Source organism: Pezoporus flaviventris, unplaced genomic scaffold (assembly GCF_033815535.1).
Source record: "Pezoporus flaviventris isolate CSIRO_AGI_PZ_B2104156 unplaced genomic scaffold, CSIRO_AGI_Pfla_v1 ptg000045l, whole genome shotgun sequence".
NCBI classification, from domain to species: domain Eukaryota; kingdom Metazoa; phylum Chordata; class Aves; order Psittaciformes; family Psittacidae; genus Pezoporus; species Pezoporus flaviventris.
The window spans coordinates 8,525,406-8,548,491 of NW_026892593.1; the positions used below are offsets into that span (position 1 = coordinate 8,525,406).

A 23,086-nucleotide genomic window follows, 5' to 3' on the forward strand; every position below is an offset into this window, starting at 1 on the left:
AAGGTTTTTCCTACTGCACATCTGACTGTGAAGTCTTGTACAAACACTTCTAGCAACGTTACAAACTCTTGCAGTTCTTTGCTGAATAAGGACTATAGAACAGATCCTATGCACAAGCCAAGAGTGAATTAATCTCCTCTACACTAACTTGCCTGTGTACCTACTCACCAGCTCGCATCAACAAAGAACATTTACAATTTCCTTTAACCATGTTAACCAGCTTAAGCTCTACAGTAGAACCAGCTGGTTAACTATCTGCAGCTCCTACTGTCTGAAAGGCCTTTCACATATCATGTAAGATACTCTAGAAGAACAGCATTGTCGTATGATTCTTGGTCTGTAAATATTACAAAATAATTCATCTATCAGTTATGTGGGCTCTCTTTCAAGAACTCTATGACGTGGTTGATTTTGAAACAAAAGAACAGTGACAGTTTTTTTGGGTTTTGTTTTAATGCAGGACCATCAAACTAGGCAGCTATATTTATTTCTTTTCCTTTTGCATTTGGAGTCTGCTGTTACAGGCAGCCTCTCCGTAACACATCTACATATTTCTGTTTTGCTTTATAGCAGAAGCAAAAATTCTGCCAGTTGGCTTCACCCTGGCCTTAAATGTACTCTATAGTACTGGACACAGGAGACTTCCTCCACAAGAAAAATCTCTGCACATACTTAAAGAATCAGTCATTTCATTGGCTTCATTTCCCTCCTTTGCTTGCCTCTCCGGCTCTGTCATTCCCAAATACTCATAATCATGGATTAGCCCCACCTCATCTCTTAAAGAATGCATTCATTTGGGACCTTTTCTCTGTTTTCTGCTTTTGCCTTTGAAATAAATATTCCAGTCGCATTTTCAAGCTTTATTTCACAACAGTGAAAATATAAGCTGAAATTCTTGCAGAGTCATTTGATCCAAGGAGCTTTTAGAATGCTGATTATGAAACTTGTGATAAAATCGTAGAAGTTGGCAATCTGGTTTAAGAGATACCATATGTCTGCGTTGCAATTTGATTACCAACTTGCCTTTCATCGGCACTTTGCAGACGTACCTGTTTCTCATCTCATCTTTATATAGCTCCAAAGCTTAGCAATAACAGGGAAAAAACTTGGTACTGGATCACCTTTTAGAGCAGGCTCAAGCTGTTCTGTACTTGGCGTACGTCTAGCTTGGTGTGTGCTCTTACAGCATCTCCACTTTCATGCCACTTTTAGCTGGCTGACATCAGCCAGCACATGTCAGAAGGGAAATGGTAATTACAGGCAGGCTATAGATAGCCATGGAGTAGCATCTTATCTGTGTGATAAGTGTTTTCAAAAGGTTAAAAAAAAAAAAAAAAACAGACCCCAAACCAACCAAGCAACCAACTACAAAACTCCCTAAAATCACACTACGCTTTAGTTCCTTTTCTAGTAGACAGATGAAAAGCAGGATTAGGTCTGGCCTAACCTGAGAGGACATTCTAAACTCTGCCAAAGCAGTTTGCACTGAAAGACTCGACCTATTCCACATTTCAGAGTGCACAATCTCAGAAAATGGGAATGCTGTTCGGAATTCCTGAAAACATACAGCACTTCCAGGGGGAAACGTGCAGGTCACAGATCATAGAATCATAGATTATTTAGGGTTGGAAAGGACCTTAAGATCATGTAGTTCCAACTCTCCTGACATGGGCAGGGACACCACATAACTAAACCATGCCACCCAACGCTTTGTCCAGCCTGGCCTTGAACACTGCTAGGGATGGAGCATTCACAGCTGGGGCCTTCTGATCAACAGACACCAGGGCGCTGAAGCTTGACAACATACCTCACCCGCAGGTAACTCTTTAAGGCACTCTGCGGTCTCCGTGACTGAAGCTTCAAAAACCATCACCCCTTCCTCCAGCTTGCCCCGAGAGAAGCCCGGGCGCCAACAGGCAAACGACGCCTTTCGAGTCCACCTGAAGCCCCCCGACATGTCACGCACACTGTGCCGGTGGCTAGGTTCCGGGGCACTTCCCCCTCAGAAGCGGAACAGCACCAGGCCCTAAAGCTGGATCTGCCCCGCCGGAACCCCTCAGCGCGTCCGCCCGCCCCTGTCTGAGGGGGACGGAGGGGGGTGGGAGCGCGTCCAGCCACTCCGCGCCGCCGGCAGCTGAGTGACACTCTCCGCTCCCAATGGGCGCCGAGGAGGCCCGAGCGGGCAGGCCCATGGCGGCGGCTGTCCCGGAGAGATAGTGCGGTGGGGTGGGGAGGTCCGGTGGCCGGAGTCGGGGGCAGTAGGGCTCTCCTAGGCTGGTGGGTGCCCTGCGTCCCGTGTGGGCTGGGGCGAGAGGAAGGCGGCATGCTGCTTCACCTGGTAGCCGAGTTTGATCTGCAGAGGGATGTGGTCCCCTGGCTGGCGGCGAGGGGCTGGGCCACGGCTCTAGGTAACGCGCTCCCCAGGGAGGGCCGGGGGCCTGCGCCTTCCTCAGGGCCGCGGCGACTCCGGCCGCGGGGGCTCGGGGTAATAGCGGCGGCTGAGTGTCCCCCTCCGGAGCCGGGCAGGGGAGCTGCCGCTGACCCCCTCATCCATTCCCCCGGCCGGTCTCCAGAGCAGCGAGCTGTGCCGCCACCGGGGCTGAGTGTGCGCTGGGGTAGTTCCGCCGGTGGCTGGGGGAAGTTGAGGCGGGGAAGTGCGATGTCTTCACGGAGCTGCCCTCATCCGAGAGCGCTTCTGCACGTCAGCTGCACCCCACAGCCCCTGTCTGCTGCTGCTTCACAGGCGTTTGGGTTCCCACATCCCCCAAAGACTTTTGGCATTGCTCCCTCCTACACTTCTCCCCTTTCTGTCAGGAAAGAAACCCCCCAGACGCTTGTTTTCTATGTGGTAAATGAGCATTAGTTAAAATTAGGTAAAGTGTTAGCTGCCACAACAGCGTGTGATAGTTCGCATAGCAGGGGCTTGATGACGTGTTTGGGAAAAAAGAAAGGATGACCCCCACTGTCATTTGTGGCCCTGTGTTTTTTTTGCTTTTGTTTGTTCTCATTCATCTGCAGGGCAGCTGGCTTAGTTCTGATAGAAAACTTAGCCTAAAAAAACCCTATTGTAATGATAATTGCTTTAGTAGGAATAGATGCCGATGCACTGTGTGATGAACTTGAAACCTCTGCTCCTTTAGTTGCTTTTAATTAACTCAAAATGCTTAACTTGCTCCCATGTTGAGGGGCTGTTATCAAATAGTAATAAAAATTTGGTAAAGGTCGACCAGAAAGTGTCAGATTCTTTTGTTTTATAAAATAATTTACCAAGCCATCAGTTACAAAAGCTGTAAAAAATTACTTCATGTGTACTAAATTGCTGAAAGCTGTTGAATGGTGCACTGAAGGGGTTTGAGGTAAAATTCTGAGATTCTTCATGCATTATCAGTTGACCTATACATTTATCAGTTCATCTGTGATGCATTCTAGTCAACCTATGAATTTGTTATAACATGGTCTCAGAGTGGTGTTGACCTGTGTTTGGGAATGGGGCAATTGTACTCAGCTTTTGAAAATGTAATACAAACTTTTTGTGCAGTAAATTTCTCTTGTAATGCAGAATCAGAAGAACTGAGGCTGGAAGGTGCATCTGATCAGATATCAGCATTGCTATACTATGTTTCAACTTTTGTGGATGTATACTGACTTCTTTCTCTGGTGTAGTGCTGTTGTATTAGGGATGTGGAGGTAGGAGGTAGGAATTTGAAAAGTTTCATTTAAATGTTAAATACCTGTGCACAGAGAGCAGGTGACTTTCAGGAGTTATGGTACTTTGTGCTAGTGGTTTCAGATGTTATTTATAATTTTCTTTCCTGAGGACTTGAAAGCCCTTGACAGCATATGGGAGTTTCTAATGGCATGGGAGCTGGGAGCAACTCTGATGAAGAGAGGGGAGCAGCAAGTGAAATAAACCAGCCTTGTTCTCTTTATTCCACTTATTTTTGTATGAGCTGCATGTAATGGCTTTCAGGAAATCAAACCCTGCATTCTTCCAAGTATGTTGATAAGAGTTGTTTGCTGGGCAGGCAGGTTGGGTTGGTTCTTCTGCAGCCCTTCATCAGTTGGTCTCAGAGATGTCTTATGGACCTTGTTCTCTACCTAAATTCTCTTCTGAGAAAGTACTGTATGAGAGGGAAGTGTGGAGACTCTAGTACTCATCTTGAAAGTTCGAGGTGGTGGTTAAATTCTGGGAAGTTTCCACTAAAAGAGAGCTGAGCATACGGTTATCTGAGCCTTTCTCAATCATCACCAGCTAGCCCTACCTTGTATTTTGAGCGATCTGAAACCAGTGATGCCTTGTTAAGTATACACTTGGTGCGTTGTTAAATGTGCACTAAGGATTTTTGTTGCCCTCTCACAGCAAAATACAGAATTTATTTCCTTCTGGTAGTACTTGTAAAAAAGCTTTTTTCTTATCATTAGAAGCTGTACAAGCTAGTTTATAATATCAGGCTTGTGAAACTAAGTTTCACGTGTCTTCTTTCTATCAACGCTTTGTGATATCTGCAAAGTAAATAGTGTTGAACTTGACTAAATATGTGCCGAGAGTTATGGAGAATTGTTTTTGCTGATGCTTACTGAAATGCAGGCTACCTTTATCTTAAAACTAGGACCAGTTGTGCCTTATTAAGGGCAAAACTTCCACTTTTAGTGACACTTTTAGCCATCCGAGGTGAACACATTTTAAGTGGCTGCAAAGATTAGAAAATAGAAAAGCAGCATCAGGAAAGCTTGAGTATGATACTTTATCATTTTTTCTTGTGTTTTTCTTCTTATTTTGTGCTGCTTTGTTCAGATGTGCTTTTCTCTTTCTGTGTCCATCTTAGCTTCCTATTCATGGGTTTCCCTTTTAACTCTACTCTGTAATTCATGCCCCACATCATATCTCCTGACCTGCATTGCTTAATTCTCTTGTACCTGTAGATATGTTCCATATTTTTAGATACATAAAAATATGTTCCATCTATTTATATACATATATATATGGTGTTTAATCTTGTGACTCTTGGCTTTGGGTTTTTTTTTTGGAGGGTGGTTGTGATGGTGTTATGGTTGTAGAACTAATCTCTGAAGATGTAGTTTGTTTCCAGGCATTCTTTTGGGATGCTGAAGGGGCAGGTGGGAGTAAGTGACACTTTACTTGGGCTAGTTCTATCTCCTTGTAGTATTCTGAGGATTGGAGGGCAGCTTCACTGTTTGAACTGCACACTGTGTATAATGAATACATAGGACTTTTTTATCCTCCTGTAAATGGAAGATATTGAAAAAGCATCGCAAAAGGCAGTGACTGTTAGAATGATAGGTATAATGAAGAGTTAGGAGTTCACATAACTAATTTTTTCCTATGTGTTTTGAAACCCCTTAACTATTTTGTATTGAAGTTGATCAGATTTAAACCATGGCATAAGAAATATTCTCTTTTTCCAGAAGGCGGTAATTTTGGCATGTACAAATAAATATTTAAATGTAAAAATATATTTAAAAATATACCTTTGCTTAAAGTGTGCTTAGGTCAAGCAGCTTAAGTGAAAATTCTGTGCCTTTTGATTCTTATCATTTCAGATACTTCTGAGAATTCATCAGCACTCTACATTGTAAATGTTGAAAGAAATGGAAAAATTATTTATACTTGGAAGGTAAGTCTGTCTCAGAAATTAGTGGAAATATAGCAGAGAATAACTCTGTATGTGTATCTGTGCCTAATTGGCTCCTTGTGAGGGTTAGAACATGAAAACTCAACTAATTGCAATTTGAGGGGTTGGGCAATGGGAAAATGCACATCTCCACTTCAGACAAAGATTAAGAATAATGAAATGGAGAGTAAAGAGATTATCTCATTAAGTCCATAGGGGTTCTGCTGTTGATATTTTTGGGGGCCAGAGCCTCACCCTGAATGAAATGTGATTTGTTTAACAGATAAACTCTTCATAAGCAGCACATTCTTTCATCCTCAGAATTTCTCAGGGAAACCTGACTATTAAATTCCTGGGCACTGCTTTAGTTAAATACGTTTCCTCCTACCAATATATATGTTAAGATGCCATTTAGCTAACATGAATCTGCTTCTACCTTTCTTCTTTGTTACTCTTAAGATTCATCTACAGCAATTTATTGCAAGTAGTCTGAAGTAACCATTGTTTGATGTCTTGAAGTATCCAGAGCTCTGCTTTTTAACACAGGATCTTGCTCTCTGTGGCATATGTATAACTTCAGGTTGAAATGCCTATAGTTCCAATTCCAAGTGATTTTTAAATGGCTTGCGAAGGTTTCCTTTTGATGAGACAAGTCTGTGCAACTTGGAAAAATTGGTAGACCCAGCTGGGTTTTGGAAGATCTTGGTTCCTGAAGAGTACAGATTGGAGGTAGCAGACCTCCAGGATAGGGCTGCCTCTTGTTCCCCTCCAGCTCAACAATGATAAAACTCTCCAGCTTCCCTAGGGTTAAGGGAAGAGGTGAGGCCTTCATCAGAGTATCATATACTTTAACTGTGGGTGGATGTTTCCTCTAGTACAGGCAGAGGGAGGGGAGTCTCTACAAGACAGCAGTAACCATAAAAACAACACTAAAGAATGTGTCAGAATATTTTTTCCATTGCTCAGAACTGTAGAAAGACTTAATGAAAGTAAGCCATCTAACCAACAGGAGATGTGGTACTGTGTATGTGTGATGTTGCTGCTTTCTAGTGTCTGTGGAATCTCACCGAAAGCTTTTTTGGACTTCTGACAGTGAATTCCAACTGCCTTATGCTGTTCAGGCTCTTGCAACTGGCATAAGGCATGAGTTGTAGCTCAGGGTTCACACAGCTAGACCCAGGTCTGCCTGCAAGCTAGGTGTCTAGGCTCCCATTGCATTCAGTGGAGATCTGGTCAAAACAGTTAGTAGAGTTTACAGAACTCGCCAGTTGTAGCCTGTACTTTGGGAAGAGGTGTGTGGGGTGTAGGAGGTGCCAATATCCACTGGACTCTATTGACTGAATAGGCCAGTGACTCTCAGGAACATTTCAACACCTAGGCTTAGTTCACTGAACCTAGGGGTAAAGGCTGCATAGGAAGACACTGAAAAAGTTCTCCGTAGTTTCTCTTTCCTAATTTTGGGAATAAAGTGACCTCTGCAGCCTGTGTGGTAGGAATGGCTGAATGAGAGTCTGATAACTGAAACTAGCAAATTGCACAGCTGTGCTGCAGTCTTCACCTCTCAAATGTGAAGGTGAAAGAGGAAGGAGATCCTGCTGCTGTTGCTTTTCGTGTTCTCTTACTAGGACATAGCCTGATCATTTTCTCCTGAGTGAGTCAGTCTGCTGAAGAACCAGCATCTGTTTATTCCTCTATTGGGAAGGATGCAGCCATATTTTGTTTGCTTCTACTAGAAGTATTTTTTACAGTTGTTAATGGGCAAACTGGAAGATACTTCCAGGAGTTTTCTCACAAACAAATGTATCTTAAAGTGGTATTGCATGAAATATATGATGCTTCTCCCAGAAAGAAGTTGTGGTGGTACACATTTCTTTGTTGGGTCAGTAAAAATTCTGCTCATCAGCTGAAAGTGTTTGTACCCACTAAGGTGCTGTTGATGTCAGTGGGAGTCAGTACATCCACGCTTGCCTGCTTTCATGATAAGAATATGTGGGCATGTCAGTGCCAAAGCTCACGTTAGTCTAGGTGGCTTGTATATTGGTAGGAACACATGTGATGGCCCAGGCTGTGGCCGTGTAGCACTCGCTCAGTGTCCTGAACAGGTTGGGTCCTGAGCTGGTAACACTGGGCCTTCCCTGATGTCTATACTTTTGTTAACATAGTGATGTCTGTGTCAGCTGCAGTCACACCCTAGGACTGTGGTACCTTAAAGCAGGACTGATATTTCCCCTACCCAACCCTCTTCCCTCTTAAGAGTAGAATGCTAGACAATTGTTGGGAGTATTGTGTGTCTCTCTCGTTTTACACTTTACTACTGACTTAATAAGGATTCAATCCAAATGTTTCCTTTTCTGAAACAGTCTATTGGCAGCATATGGGTATAGTTCTATGGTTTTGGGGTTTACTGCAAACCTTTTAAGAGGAGTATCTATTCATATTTACATAGAAGAAAAAAAACATCTTGGTGTGTGCATCTTAATGAATGATGAGTAGTTTGAGGCTCCAGTTTGACACTTCTTTTAAATTTTTACAAACATTCTAAAATATAAGTATTCTTTGTGTTTTACTATTCTGTTCTACTAATATACATCATCACACTGGAAGGCTTACCTGAAGGAAACAGACCGTGTTTTTGTGTCTGCAGTTAGTCCTTCTGTTTCCTTAAACTTGTATCGGTGAAATCACACTGTAATTATAGCTTCTAACAAACTACAGACCTTGCTGAGCTGTTAAGGCAGTTTAATATCTCTTTCTCTCCTCCTTCATGATAAACTTTAACTAATGAGCTACCAATTTTGTGAGACAAAAGGCTTTCCTGCGAGGCTTTCCTGCTGGTTTTATAGCAGCAAACTTTAGCTGTAACATTCTCAGTGAGGATAGAGCAGAATCAAGGATGTAAACTAAATGGAGCTGCCCTGGCTTGTTTCCTGATAGATACAAATAGGAAACAACAATTGTCTGCTAAGTGGAAGAAAATCCAGTGCATTCTGTGTGAAATCAGGGAAAGGTGAAGAATGAGCTGTATTTTCAAGCTTATGTTATTGTTACATTATACTGTACTTTTGACGGTGTCTATCTTTTGTGAGGTTGATAGTTGGTGTAAAGGAAGATACTTTTAACAGAAGTGAATTCTGGTGTCAGCAGTTCTGTTTTGCAAGGCAATACGAGAAACTTCAGAGTAAACATGAAAACAAGTGTTTCAGCTTATGTGTAGATATGGGCACTTATGTAGTCCTGTTACTTATAAAGTATATTTTTTCAGTGGGTAAGTATGGAGGATGTTGGTGTTTCAGACACACTTAGAAAAAATGGTTATTTATGAAATCACTTGCTTAACCTTAAATTAGAAGGCCTGAAGCCCTTGTTTTCCTTGTTTAAATCAGAAATCAAAGACTTTTGTCAGTGCTACAACAATAATGAGACAATCAGAAATAGACCCCTTAGGAAGAGAGTACTCAGGCTTTTGTTTTAACTTCACAAAACAAGATGCCATAACTTTGTAAATAACCACAGACTTCTCCCCTCTCCCCACAAGCTGTCATTAAAAACAATGATGCTTACTGTTTGAGTACAAGCCTGTGGGGCTGGATTACATTTCAACAATTCAGCAATTTACTGCCTATACCTAGAGTACATTAATGGACTTCAGCTTGAATTGGTGCACAATATATGCTGCCAAGCAGCTTTTTGTCAAATAAATTTTGACTATTTACAGCATGGTAAAAATTACCAAGAAGAAAAGTTGTGATTTGTATAATCTTAGAAGTGCCACAAACAAGATCATTGTATGTTGTTATCAATCAGCTAGAAAGGATCTGTATTCTGCTTGTTTTCAAAGGCAGCAGGCTAAAGGTGTCATCTGAGCTTGTGAAATATATTTAGCCTTCAAACAATCATTTCTTAAGCCAGAGCTGAAATCCTTTTCCAGCCTGCAGCCAGATTGCTGGAAGCTGTGTTTGGTGATGCTTGATGTTTCTGTGTTCCCTTTTGGATCAGCAACACACCGAGCTGGTGAGGTTTGTAAGACCAGCCTTAAACATTCCAGAGGCTGTAGCATCCCCTTTTGTTCTTGTACAGACATCTCTCGTCCTGGTCCTGCTGCCTCTAACTAAACCTGGTTTAGAACCAAAGTGAGAGAGAGGTACTTGGCTTATGCAACGTCTCGGGGGCTGCAGATTGGCCACATTTCAGCTTTATCCTATGTGTTAGTTCTAAAAGGAAAAAAACATCTTTGTTTCTTGCCTCTCTTTCTTGGCATTAGGTGATTAACTGCCTGTTTATAGGACAGGGATGTGTGTGAGGATGTGTGTCAAGGGGAAGGGGGAAGACGAGAGGGAGGTAGGAAAAGAATAAATCAATGTTTAACTTTTTAGATATTTACGTTGCCAGTGCTAATTTGTTTTCATCCATAGGGAAATCAGAGAAATACACACATCGGATTGTACGATCCTCAAACTAAACAAAATGAGGTGAGAGCATTGCTAGTATTTTCCCTGGTCGAAGTGCTGTAGCATTTCAGATTTGGATGCCTTGCAGCACAGTATGTTATATCCTTAAGTAGTATATGCTTATTTGAAACAGTGGATACTTGTTTGAAACAGAAAAGAGACCAGAATGGTATATGAATGATGCTCAGTAGTATTAATATGCAGAACATTACAGAACATCTGAATGATTTGGGAGCAGTAAAGTATCATGTCTGCAGTCTTTACTTCTGAACAACCAGTTCAAGCCCTTTCCGTTCCTCTTCATACTGAACATGTATGCTAAAAAGTAAATTTTGGGGGTTTTCTCTGTTATGAAAGAAAACCTCAGTCTGGTTGCTGCTACAGCTTGTAAGAAATTATTCTAAAACTGAATGTACTGCAATTCAGTGGCTGGAATCATAACGTGCTGTTGCAGGTGTCCCCATAACAGTATGAAATGGGTGAAATTTTGTTTACATAAAGGTCTGCTGTGCTGCTCTAGTGGCAACGTAGAGCTCAAAAGAACCAGTAAGAAGTAAACAAAGGAGAAAAAAAAAATTATAAAATTGAGGCTTGAAATATGTTTCTTCTGGCCATGAAATTATTTGCTTTAAAAAGGAAACTGATGTACTGGTCAGCAGTGTTTTGCTATGGAGAAGTAATTAGATGGATTTAAAATTAATTTATTAGCATTTATATGTTTCTTTATAGCACCTCTATATGTTTGAGAGGGATCTCCGCATCATCAGTTGTTCTGTCAACAGTGAAAGGACATTATTGGGTAAATACGTGTTTTATCATTATTTTTGTTGCGTGCTTTGTCTTTTAGTTTAGTAGGATGATGTATTTGGGTCTAGAATTACTTAAATCTGTTTTGTCCCTTATGTTGCTTACAGCTATCTATGCATTTCAGTTGATCCATCGCTAGATAATGTAGGTAACAAAGGCACATCTGTAATGATATTGTTGTTTGCTTCCCCCTCTTTATACATGCTTCCTGCATCTAGAAGAGCTTCTGTTCCTTTAATATAAATGCTTTTGGTAAAAAAAATTGTGCTGCTTGCTCTCCAAGAATGTTTGATAGGATTAATGTCAAATGTGCAAGCTCACTGTGGAATGTTTTTGGTTTTTGTCTTTTTCCCCTTAGCGGTCAGCTTCCGTCAATATACTGAGGAAGAAAGAGTGAGTCAGCTGTTACAGTCAGGTACTGTGGATAGTTTCAATACTGTTTGAAATATTGCATTCTTTTGCTAAAAATTAATGTTACCTAAACCATGTTCTTTTTGCAGTATCCAAGTATTTAGCCTTGCTAATTGAAATTCATCCTGTTAATAATGTGAGAGTCCTAAAGGCTGTGGATAGCTGTGTTCAAGTACAGGTAAATTATTCAACTAATCTAAATATAAACCTTTTTAATCCACTCTTCTAGAGAGGAAAAGAGTGGTGGAGTGCAGAAATATCTCACCTTACCTTGCAACTGTTACAGAGATAGTGTGTTCATAGCATGAAAAAAGTGAGAAACTTCATAATTTCTCTGATATGAGAGCTACTTTTTTATTTCTCTTCAGTCCCATGAAGCTTGCAATTATAGTCATTGGTGACTATTAGTCTGTAATAATAGCTATTTTTATTAATTAAATATCATTAGTGTGCCTGTCTTAATTTAAAAGTATGTAGCTTTCCAGCTAACCCCACCTTTTTAGGTTAATGTTCTGAAGTACTCTGGTTATTTACTTACTTTTGTTAAACTTTCTGTTTAGTTTCTTTATTCAGTTGAAGGCAGAAATACTTCTACAGAAAGTCGCCTCTTGCTAGTTTCAGAAGATAAATGTGAGTTAATATTTTGATAGTGTGTATATACATATTCTTTTATTTTAAGATCCTCATTATAGATTACATTTTTGGTAGACTTTTGGAAAAGAATGGGAAAAAAGGGTGAGAGCTATTGTAGGTATTGTAGATAACTGTATGATTTAATGGGATTTTTTGTTTCAGTGTTAGCAGAATGGCCAGCTTTGACCGCAATTATTTGCTTAGTTCATGCATTCATCAGTTACCTTTATTTCTAAAAAATAATACCAAAAACTTTTATAGCTGTCTATAAATTTAGAGCAGATACTGACTGAGAGATGGATTGTGATTTAGTGTGTGATAAGTGGGGTAAGAATAGGACAGTAGTTCCTCAGATTCAGCTAACATTGCGTGTTCAGCCTAATTTAACGGGAGGCAATGAATAGAGGTGGACATCTGGAAAAGGCTGTTTATCCCCCTTGCCTTTCCATCTTATTAGAGAGATTTCTTTTCCCACCTCTTTGGAGAGGCCGTCTTTGCTAGGCTAGACACCAGCCATTAGGTACTTTGACCTATGTGGGCAGAGTTCACCTACTAAATACGTTCACATAGTGCTGTGAACTGTATCAGAAACACTTGGAACATCTGCTGGGTGAATCTTGCACCCTTCATGCAGGCAAACGATCAATAACTGTAGGAATTTTGCATGGGAAAGGACTGTGTGGTGGAAGGAAGTGAAACAGGGTTGGGCACAGGCATGCAGCTCTGTGTGGCTTTTCTGTGCGTGCTCCTTAGTTTGGTTTGGCATGTTGCAGTTAGCATCCTCCTGACAGTGCTTCACTGATGGCATAGAATTTTTTCCACAAGGTGGTATGGCTGAAGCCACCCTCAGCTCAGGAAAGGAAGAGGGTCCAGGTGTTTGCATAGGCACATGGCTTCATGGATCACAGATTTCCTCTTATGCTGAGTTGAACTTTCCTGGCTCTAATATTTTCTTATAGCATTCTAAGAGGTCAGAGTGTTTAATAAGCTGTATAAAAGCATATAAAAATGTATCTTTGTAATGACTTTTTTTTTGTATGTATTTTAAAGATATTGAACAATTTGAGATTCGTGTAGTTGCAGAAGAAGAACACAAAGTGGTAAGACTTAAAATATGGGGCTCTGAGGGTTTTTTTTTGCTTTAATTGAAAATCTAAATACCTGTAATTTTAGCTGTTTTGTGTAGCTTTATACTTGGGCACCACAAAGCATAGTAAGGAAAGTACTGATAAGATGGCAACTTAAGAAGCTAACCACAAAGCCTATTGAGAAACTTGCAAACTCTGTAATCTGAGGGGAAAATTACTTATTTTTTGTTTGTTGTTGAATATGCCTGTATGATAGAAATTGGGAGTAAATGTTAAGTAAGTATGTTTTTAATAATTAAATAAATGCATGTTTTTAAACCATTTAAAATATTTGCAGTCACCTTCCAAACTTAGCCTTTTGAGTATCTGTGTGTCCCAGTGAAGGATTCATTTAAAAAACAAGTAAACAGACAAAAGACATAAAACTTCAGTATGCTTCAAGTACTGTGAATATTCCAATCACTTTTTCCCCCTCATCTTTTTCCTGTTTTTAATAAGAATTTTTCTTCAACAGATTGTGGATGTTTTGCTTAGATTTATTATTAATAAACATTTATTATAGTAAAGAATTGTGTCATGCAAGCCAATGTTTTGCCTTATCTAGGCAAATGTAAACTTGGAAGGAAAACGTTAAGGACTGATTTTCAGTCGCTTTGAAGTCTTTCATGGTCTTCTCAAAATTTATCATTGCTTTTAATTGCAGATGGGTTTTATCTGCTACACTACAGTTAGTGAAGACTGAGAGTGTCATCTGAAATGACAGATGAATCTGATGTCCTTCTGACAGATTTGTTTGGTTGACAGGAAGTCTCCCTACATCTTTCAAGAGTGCCTTTATACAATCCCAGTAGTTTTCTACAGTTCTAGCCCTCTCCCTGATGCCAGTACTCTCCATCATGTGGCTGAGACTTTGGACAGAAATCCTTTTGGAGCTAACGCATCTTCCCCAGTAGTTAATGTGGCTGGTTCTGAGCTGACTGTGGTATTTCACTCCTGTTTCTCTGTGATGAAGGATACTGTCTGCTTTTCTTTGTTCACTTTGAGCAGCTTAAGTGTGAATTTCTTACAAGCAAAGAAATGTCAAAGAAAATACTTGGTAGTAGGTGTACCCTGAAAACTGTGCTTCTGGTCTCTTTAAACTGAGCACCTTGCAAACAATGAGGGTGGACTTTGTGCAGCTAAAAAAGAGGCATATTTGATCCAAGCACCTTAATATTTACATCTCTCCTGTCATTGCTTTTCTCTTTAAAGCACAGACTGTGTATAATTGTTAGAGAATCTTATTTAATGACTTCTAATGTTCTTTCTTTTCCTTTAGGTGATTCAAAACTCAGGTCAGCTTCCAAGAGCCAGAGTTGTAGATGATCTCATTTGGGCACAATGGGATATGATGGAGCAAAGGCTCTTCTACATGGTTCCAAAGGTGAGATGAAAGTCATTCTAGTAGTTTTGGTTTTGGCTGTCTTATGACAGTAAAGTTTTGAGTGTGTGCACTAATAATAGTGTGAGTTTAGTTTTCATTATAGTTGTATGTCTTCCTGCCTCAAATAACCTAAAGCAAAAGCCAGACTTACCTCAGCTGTTGTTTGTGCATAGTAAATTGCAAGAAGACTGGTGGTCTTAGTGATTTTTATATAAAAAAGGGTGGGTTTCTTAGGTTTTTTGACTTAGAAAGGCCTTTTGTTCAAAAGGATTTAAATCTATCCAGAACTGTCATGAGTATAATGCCTGTGTTCTAGAGAATTCACATCTAGAAATTATATTGTACACACAACTTACTGAGTGACCAAATGAGGGCAGGTTCTTGGCTAGAAATGCTGAAACTCTTTGGATTTGTTTTGTTTTGTCTTGTCTGAGGGACTATTTGCACTTGATGCGTTTTTACTTAAATAAAAATCCATTTTTCTTAACTCCTCTTAGCCACTAAAAAATATGAGTATTAGGAAATAACAGGAAGTGAACTGTGATGGAAAAACATATTCCTGGTTTTGTTTCTGAGATACCCTTTCTGAACTAGCCAAAGTAAGATACAGTTTGTTTTGCTGTATAGATAGTTATGGTAAACATTATTTTTCAGCCTTCTAGAGTGTGTGTGTATGTGTGAAAGACGTGTAATACGGTGCTTTCAAGTGAGAGCCCATGCAATTATAGATGATTGGCAGATAATGATCTGAGACAGGAAGGAAACATGTCTTAGTGCTATTGTTGGGGGTTATATGTGGTTTTTGAAGTTGTATTTTGTCCCCTAATTTCTGCATATCTGTTAGCAAAGCAGGTTGAGTGTGGAGAATGATGTGGAGTATCCAGTCACTTTTCAGTCTATGTGATATGCTTTCTATTTGATCAGTTACAATACATATCCTTTTAATTCCAGGAATCAAAGAGTACTTTAAAATGTGTCCAGTTTTATCCTGATGAAAACTTTAACTCAATAGTAAGTCATGAGTATTTTATACAGTGGTTTTGAGTGGGATGTAATTATGTGTTTCCAGCACCAATACAGGGTCTCTTTCAGTGTCTTTTATTATTGGAGCTTATGCAGAGGAAAACTGTTTGTTTTTTGTTTGTTTTTTTTTTTTTTCAGTGTTTTGCTTTTCAGTTTTTTATTTGGGTGTTTGGGTTCTTTTTTCATTATATTCTTTTCAAGAATATATTCAGTCAGATTCAGGTTGTGCCACGGGAAGGTAACTTCAGTGGAATCACAGATACTGACCTAAAAGTAGGTGGTATTCATGACATACTATTCTCATACCTGAGTGTGAAAAGCTGGGTTATCAAATGTACGAGACAGAGAAACTACATACTGATTTTGTGTCAGTTTTAAGCAAGATAGGAAAATTTGCTGCGGCCAAAATACAGACAACAGAACATAAAATATACAGCTGTTGAACGTCTCATTGTTACCAGACTGTTTTTGTCCCAGTGGCTGAAATTAAGTTAAATTATCTCATTATTTTTTTAAGAATCTATTTTATTGTTGTTGGGGTGATTGTAAGGGTTAGAGGAGGAAAATAAACGTGGTTAAAATCTTTAATCTCGTGAAATGTACGTTTGACACATTTGACTGGTCTGAAAAACTGATCATAGCTTATCATAGTGTACTGACCTCACTAAACAGGTTTGTTTTCATTTTTGGTTAACAGCTGGAATCGCACCTGGATATATCTGTAAATGATACACAATTAAAGTAAGTTTTTTGAATATTTTGTTTTCCTTTCTTTTTAATGTATCAGGTGATGTTTTACAAATCAAAGTAAAATTTGCCCCAACCACAGTATCTTTGTTTGCAGTTGCCTGCATGGTACTTGAGCGTAACAATAATGCAACCACTGTGTCTGAATCCCCAGTTCCTCTTATTTTCATCGTGGTGAACTGTAAATGACACGTAATCCTGAACTGCTTTTTGGTGCCATTTCTAAATATTATTTATTAGAAGAGCTAGCTATAGGTTAAACCCCCTGAGTATTCTGGCCCTATTTAAATTAATTTGTTTTAATGTTGGGCATGTTGTAGTGGTGATGTCAAAAATCCTGTCAAGGGAAACTCTTCCTTTTTAATTGCTGTTACATGTTTTAGTGGGCAGTTAACCAGACCAGTAGCTCCAGTACCCTCTGTGACACTGCCTGTACTCTTTCCTGCTCCAGCATGCTATTTCCAGCCAGCCTGGACTTTCAAAGGCTAAGATTCTGTGTGTCTGCTATGCACGTGACTGCACCTGAGCTTGTCTCCTTAAGGCTGTCTTTTAACTGAGGAAAGCCTAGTCAGGATGGTCTGACTCTCAGCTGTAATTCATCTCATACTCATCTATCTTCAGTCAGTTTAATTTACATTCTAAAAAGGCCTGTTTCTCCTTGAAATGAGAAGCTAAAGCTACTAGGTCAGATACCAACAACTGAAGGTAGTTGAGTTACATCTTCTCCAAACTGTGGCCCTCAGGATGTCTCAGTGATATGCAGAAGGCTCAGTGTGGTGTTACTGCACTTGCAGGTTGCCCTAAAAGAACAGGGCATCCTCTTGCTGTTAGTACTGAAAAAATCCAACTGTTCTAAAAGCTTCAATGCCATAATTCTTTTTTATTTTTATTTCCTTCAAAATTATTGCAGAGGACCTGGGGGAAAATCCCAGCTCGATCAAAATCCTTTCTGGGAAAAGCCCAAACAAACAAGCCAAAGCAGACTGACTACAATCTTTTATTGCATGTTCTGTATGGCAAAAATAGAATTTGTAGATTTTAAAGATATGTAAAACCATTAAAGCACAGGCAGCATGAGGCTGAAAAAGAATGTATTGGTATAAAAAGTTCCGTGTAAGTGTGATTTTTTTGCTTTCATTTTTGAGTATTTCCGCTGCAATTATTGTACCTAACTGCAGATTGAAATGTAGCTTTAGAGACATAAGAATGGTAGAGCTAGGCTGCAAAGCCCTTGGGTTCTCAGATATGAGGAATGTTTGGATTTCCAGTACTTGATCAGAACTTGCTTTCACTTCAAAGTATAGGAACAGTTAGACAATTCTGTAGTTAAGTGAATATCAGGTTTGCAGATGTAAGCAGAATTGTTGGTTTCTGATAGCAGTGTGCAGGCTTGGGATTCTCATTTCTAACAGCATTGGATAGATCAGTTTAAGCCCAATATAACTTGAGTTAGAGAACATTTGATTGTAATTTAATTTGTATGTTTTGATTACATAGTGACTGTGCTCATGATCATTGTGTTGTGACAAATCTCTGTGGAGAAAAAAATGATTAATTTAGTGATCTTTGGTCTTAGGCTTGTGAATTTTGGATATGATTACTGTGAAGATGAAGATGTTGCGTCCAAATCTTTGAATCTTCAGGTTTTTACAAGTAAAGCAGGTAATCAATAAATACAAGTATATCGACACTAGTAATTATACAGTTTAATCGTAAGTGATTACCAAATTTCTTTGTAAGGCATTATATGTGTTTGTATTTTTTGTGTTGTTTTTGTATGAGTGTGAAATTTCATAGAATCACAGAATCATAGAATAGTTAGGGTTGGAAAGGACCTTAAGATCATCAAGTTCCAACTCCCCTCCCATGGGCAGGGACACCTCACACTTAACCATCTCACCCAAGGCTCTGTCCAGCCCAGTCTTGAACACCGCCAAGGATGGAGCATTCACAGCTTCCTTGAGCAACCCATTCCAGTGCCTCACCACCCTCACAGTAAAGAGCTTCTTCCTTATATCCAACCTAAACTTCCCTGTTCAAGTTTTGACCCATTACCCCTTGTCCTATCACTACAATCCCTAATGAAGTGTCCCTCCCCAGCATCCCTATAGGCCCCCTTCAGATACTGGAAGGCTGCTAGGAGGTCTCCACGCAGCCTTCTCTTCTCCAGGCTGAACAGCCCCAACTTTCTCAGCCTGTCTTCATACGGGAGGTGCTCCAGTCCCCTGATCATCCTCGTGACCCTTCTCTGGACTTGTTCCAACAGTTCCATGTCCTTTTTATGTTGAGGACACCAGAACTGCACACAATACTCCAGGTGAGGTCTCACGAGAGCAGAGTAGAGGGGCAGGATCACCTCCTTTGACCTGCTGGTTAAGCTCCTTTTGATGCAGCCCAGGATACGGTTGGCTTTCTGGGCTGCAAGCATACACTGAAGCTGGCTCATGTTCAGTTTCTTATCGATTGTATTTTTTTGGGGTTTTTTTGTATTATTTTTGTGGTTTTTTTTAATTATTTTTATACTTCTTGCATTATTTTTGTATTTTTCTCATTGATTTGTATTGCTTTAGAGTACATTTGACAGGCAATGTGAGAGAGAGAGAGACAGAGAAGGCAAATGTGCACTGTTTTTCTTACTAAGTTTATTTTACTCTCTGAAAGCTGCATTCCAAATGAGCTGAACAGTACCAAGGGGTTTATATATCAACACTAACGATAAAACAGTCACCCAGAAATTATCTGGTAACCCAGCTTCAAAGAGCTGGTACCATGCACTCATATGGTGAAATATCTCAGTCTAAGCATGCTCTAGCATTTTCTGCTAGTTTCAGAATACAGGTGGTACCAAGGCATGGTTACGAATTACATTAGAGCAATTTAATGTTAAAACTGACCAAAAATCTGTTAGAAAGTAAATTCAAGGAAGGTTTGGCTAGGACTGGTGTCTGGGTCCCTGACATACTATACAGAGTGGACACACGTAAACAGAGCATGTGCTGTACAGATTCGAAGAGATTCATACTGCTGTTATATGTAGAAGGTCCAAGTATGTGATACTAAACCTAGTATGTGATACTTAAGGATTTAGTATAGATATGATTACTTAAATCTAAAACATGCCTTAATCCTTTAGGATTTAAGGGTTTTCCTTCATCCTAATGCATGCCATGAGCTTTTTTGATTAAAAACTGGTCTCGAGGCATCTGTTCACCGCAGATGTCTGCATTTTCAGCTTCTAAATTAGACCATACCACCAAGCAGAAATGGTATTTGATTAACCTGTGAGTAATCTACAGAGTTGTGTCGGGACATGATGTGTTGCAGAAGCGGCTTTACTTCTCACTTCTTAAGGCATGATGTATGCATGCAGGCAAATAGGTGACATATTTGGCTGTTGTGTTGAAATGACCATTAGTGCACAGTTTCCTTACACAGATTTTTTTCTTACCAAGGAAGACAGCATGCTTACAAAGATTAGAGGGAAGGAATTAGAAATAATAGAAAAGCCAAGTTTCTATCTACCAAATGTAGATTAGGCTACTTTTTCTCTATTGGCAAGACAGACTACTTCTTATACAAACAGCCTGTCCAATAATGGAAAATGTTATTGATTTGTATATATATGTTTCAGTCTAAACCTGTCCTCCCCTAGGGTTTGTTTGGACTGAGTCACCTTCTTTTAGTTTAGGATGAAATTCAGTCTTATTCAGGAAGACTCTTGTTTGGTTACCCTGAAGTAGAATGTTCTTTTCCATGTGGTAATGCAGCATTTAATTTCTGTGTGGAACCTTTCACATACGTTTTTCATTGTGCTACTGTAAAACACATAATTTGACAATTACACTTAATAAATGATATTATTGTATGTGGCTTTTCATTAAATGTTGTTTGAAACTGAGGATTACTTTGCATAACCAGTTTTGAGTAATTAACAGTTTGGAGCAAATGGTTTTGGTGCTGAGACCGGATCTAGTTGGTGAAGAACACTGGGGGTAATCACACTGAAGTTCCTTTTTGTGCTCTTGTTTGTGGTGATTTACAAAACCGGACTGCAGGCTCTTTAGGGTGCAGATGATGCCTTCTGTGAAACTGCTAGCATGCTTCAAATATTAATGCTGATATCCCTATTTGTACCATTTGGACATCTCTGGCAAAGAATAATTGGCATAACTTCAAAATGGAATATTCCATGCAATTTCCCATTTCATAAAACTGTTATTGGCTACTGCCAGTCTGAACTCTGAATGAAATCACTCTTCCTTTCTCAGACTTCTACAGTAGAAGAAGAGTAGCCCTGTGCTTTATGCTCGGCATGGACAAAATGGCTCCAGATAAAACCCCCTATGTGCTTCTAGATGAGCTGAGATGAAGCAGTTCTAGTCTCAGAATCAACTTTGTCCAGAATTCGGAAGTTATTTAAACAACACTGGGCTGTTATGTTTTCTTTTAGTGCTTTAGAAATACTTTCCAGTTTAATTTGTCCAGTATAGCGAAGAAATGCAGGCAGTAAAATGACATAAACCCTGTATTATCACCTAACTTTACCTGCCTAAACTTTAAGCATATGGACTATATTTATAGAGAGAAATAGGCATCTCCAGGGGATGATTGCTTCTATCCATATTTCTTCATATTTTCTTCATTCACTGTATAGGAGCCAAATGAGAGATATTTGGTTGGCTGCAGTTAGGTGAGGCAAGTCACTCCGAAGCCAGTACAACTAGACAAGATGCTGTACTGCAAGGTTGTATTTGAATTATGACACCCAAATGCCATGTTGAGATGTTGGTACAGCCGTATGACTTCTGCATGAACAGAAATGAGGAATTTGAAGTTTCCTGGGGAAAACTTCCTGTCTTAGGAAGTTTCAGAGGCATGATGTGTATTTATCAACTGGCAGAGTTGTAACTATTGTTTACCTAGTTCTGCTGACTGTATTGTTACTTGTAACCCTCTGTTATCTTGTGTGAGTAGAAATGCTTTTAAATGTTTCCCTTTCCTTTTGCTTTGCTGTGGTTGAGATCTTTTTTTCCCCTTTTATTTCTGAAAAGATCAGAGTACATCCAAATATATTTTCCTGTTAGTCTTCTCAACTTGTGACATTTAGCTATAGCTCATACTGTTTGCAAGTGATTTGGAGCTGGATAGTGCAAAAGACCTGGTTCTGCGTTTGTATGAAACACCTGCTTTACAGGTGCAATAAGATAACAAGCTTTCTCAGCATTAGCACAACTCAGCTCTAATTTGCAGAGTGCACTGGTAAGGATAGAAAGGGAATTTGCCTTATATTTTCAGCCTCTGGCTGCTGTCCTGGGGTTGCCAAAGCTATGCCAGATGCAGCATTGCTTGGACATTTGCTGATCCGAGACTGTCATGTTTCTGTCAGTGTTAATGAAGCACTGTTTGATATTTTGTGGTGTTTGTAGTGAAGTTTGTTGACATTTGGACCAGTATTCTGGAGTTGAAAGATGCATGTCCTGTTAGTCCCCTATAGACACTGCTTTTGTGATCAGCGTGCGTCTATTACTCACTGACACTTCAGTCTGAGCAGACTCACTTGCATGTTGCACAATTTACAGGACACTGTATACACTAGGCTCCAGCGCACAAGAAAGAAATCTGCAGTGTTGGAAGGGAGCTATTGATAATAAAACAGCATTGTGGGTTGCTGGAGCTTTTCCAGTCTTCCTCATGAGTCCTGATGCTGCTACTTTAAAAATTATGCATGCTCTGAAAGATGCCAAGTGCTCTGGCAAAATGCCCTGTCTGTTGTCTGAATGACTCAAATATCCAAGCAAAACTGTATCAAACGGTATTCAACCAGCTAAGAATAAGCAGGAAAAAAAAATGCATCTCAAAACCTATTTAACCTTCTCCAGCCATGTGAAGTGCCTCAGCCATATTTGTATCACAGCTATGGTACAGCCTTGTGGTCTGAAGTGTGAAGCATTTAACCAAGTAAAACATCTTGGTAGCTGTGCTTTTTTATACTTGTACTTTTTCCACTCTGTGCCCTTTTTCTGTATACCTTGTATACATAAACTTTCTGTAAGTATCTCTATTAGTATTACCTCCTTTTTTTTGTTTGTTTTTCTTTTAAGTGATAAACTTCCAATAAAGGTAAAAGGTGAATGGTCATCGTTGTGACCCAGGTTTCCCAACTGCATTGGGATAATGTGGTTTGGAAGCTGTTTCTAACAGTAACACCAAAGCAGGTTGCCAGAGCACTGGAGTAAGTGGATTAAAGTTTTTCTAAGGGATGGAGGGAAGGCTACCATCCAGTGGAGTCAGAACAGTACCAGCCTGGTTTAGAATTAGTCTGGGAGAGGGAAGCATTCCTGCGCAGGGTACCGTGACTTAAACAAGTTGGTGCCAAGAACTGGGTTTCTCCTAAAGAAGGCTCTCTGGCCTGGAAAGGGGAGAAGTGACTATCATTTTTAGTGTAAGAAAGTTCTAGTAGTATATCATGCTGCTGCCCCTATGAAATTACTTACAAAGCAAACAAACTGTGTTTTACTATGCTCTGTGCCTATTTGACAGTCTCTGAATAGAAAATATTCAGAGAGATTGAGGCAGTCTGTGAAGAGAAAGGCTTGATCAGTTTGCTGGCTGCAAGCATGTTTTATATGGGGAAGGGCTAAAAATGTACTTCTAAAGAGAAGAACTGGCCATGTCAGAAACCAGGTTTCCCTTGTGTTATATTGCCTCCTCTGCTCTCTCTTATTTTGTGTTTCACTAGCTAAATGGCAGTTAGAGATACCTATCTCTGTAATCTTTACCTTTTTTGAGAGATTATTTTTAGTTTCTAATTTGAAAACATCATGCTGGAGCTTTGTGCAGTGTGAAGATGTCTGGGTTAGGGTGACAAGTCAA

General features: G+C 39.7%; 1 protein-coding gene across 3 annotated transcripts in view; it reads left to right on the top strand.

Annotated features, from left to right (window-relative positions):
- The first annotated feature begins 2,259 nt into the window (after positions 1 to 2,259).
- Positions 2,260 to 23,086, top strand: part of GSAP (gamma-secretase activating protein) — a 46,694-nt gene continuing 25,867 nt past the window's right edge. For all 3 annotated transcript variants that reach the window (XR_009745894.1, XM_061467345.1, XM_061467346.1), the window contains exons 1-12: positions 2,260 to 2,408; positions 5,563 to 5,636; positions 10,046 to 10,102; positions 10,811 to 10,880; positions 11,247 to 11,303; positions 11,389 to 11,477; positions 11,860 to 11,929; positions 12,983 to 13,032; positions 14,339 to 14,443; positions 15,395 to 15,454; positions 16,164 to 16,207; positions 17,790 to 17,875. Coding sequence is in view for 2 of the 3 variants with exons in the window: in XM_061467345.1 (XP_061323329.1) it covers positions 2,324 to 2,408; positions 5,563 to 5,636; positions 10,046 to 10,102; positions 10,811 to 10,880; positions 11,247 to 11,303; positions 11,389 to 11,477; positions 11,860 to 11,929; positions 12,983 to 13,032; positions 14,339 to 14,443; positions 15,395 to 15,454; positions 16,164 to 16,207; positions 17,790 to 17,875 (847 nt within the window). In the remaining variant the exon portion in view is untranslated. The remainder of the gene's footprint in view (positions 2,409 to 5,562; positions 5,637 to 10,045; positions 10,103 to 10,810; positions 10,881 to 11,246; positions 11,304 to 11,388; positions 11,478 to 11,859; positions 11,930 to 12,982; positions 13,033 to 14,338; positions 14,444 to 15,394; positions 15,455 to 16,163; positions 16,208 to 17,789; positions 17,876 to 23,086) is intronic.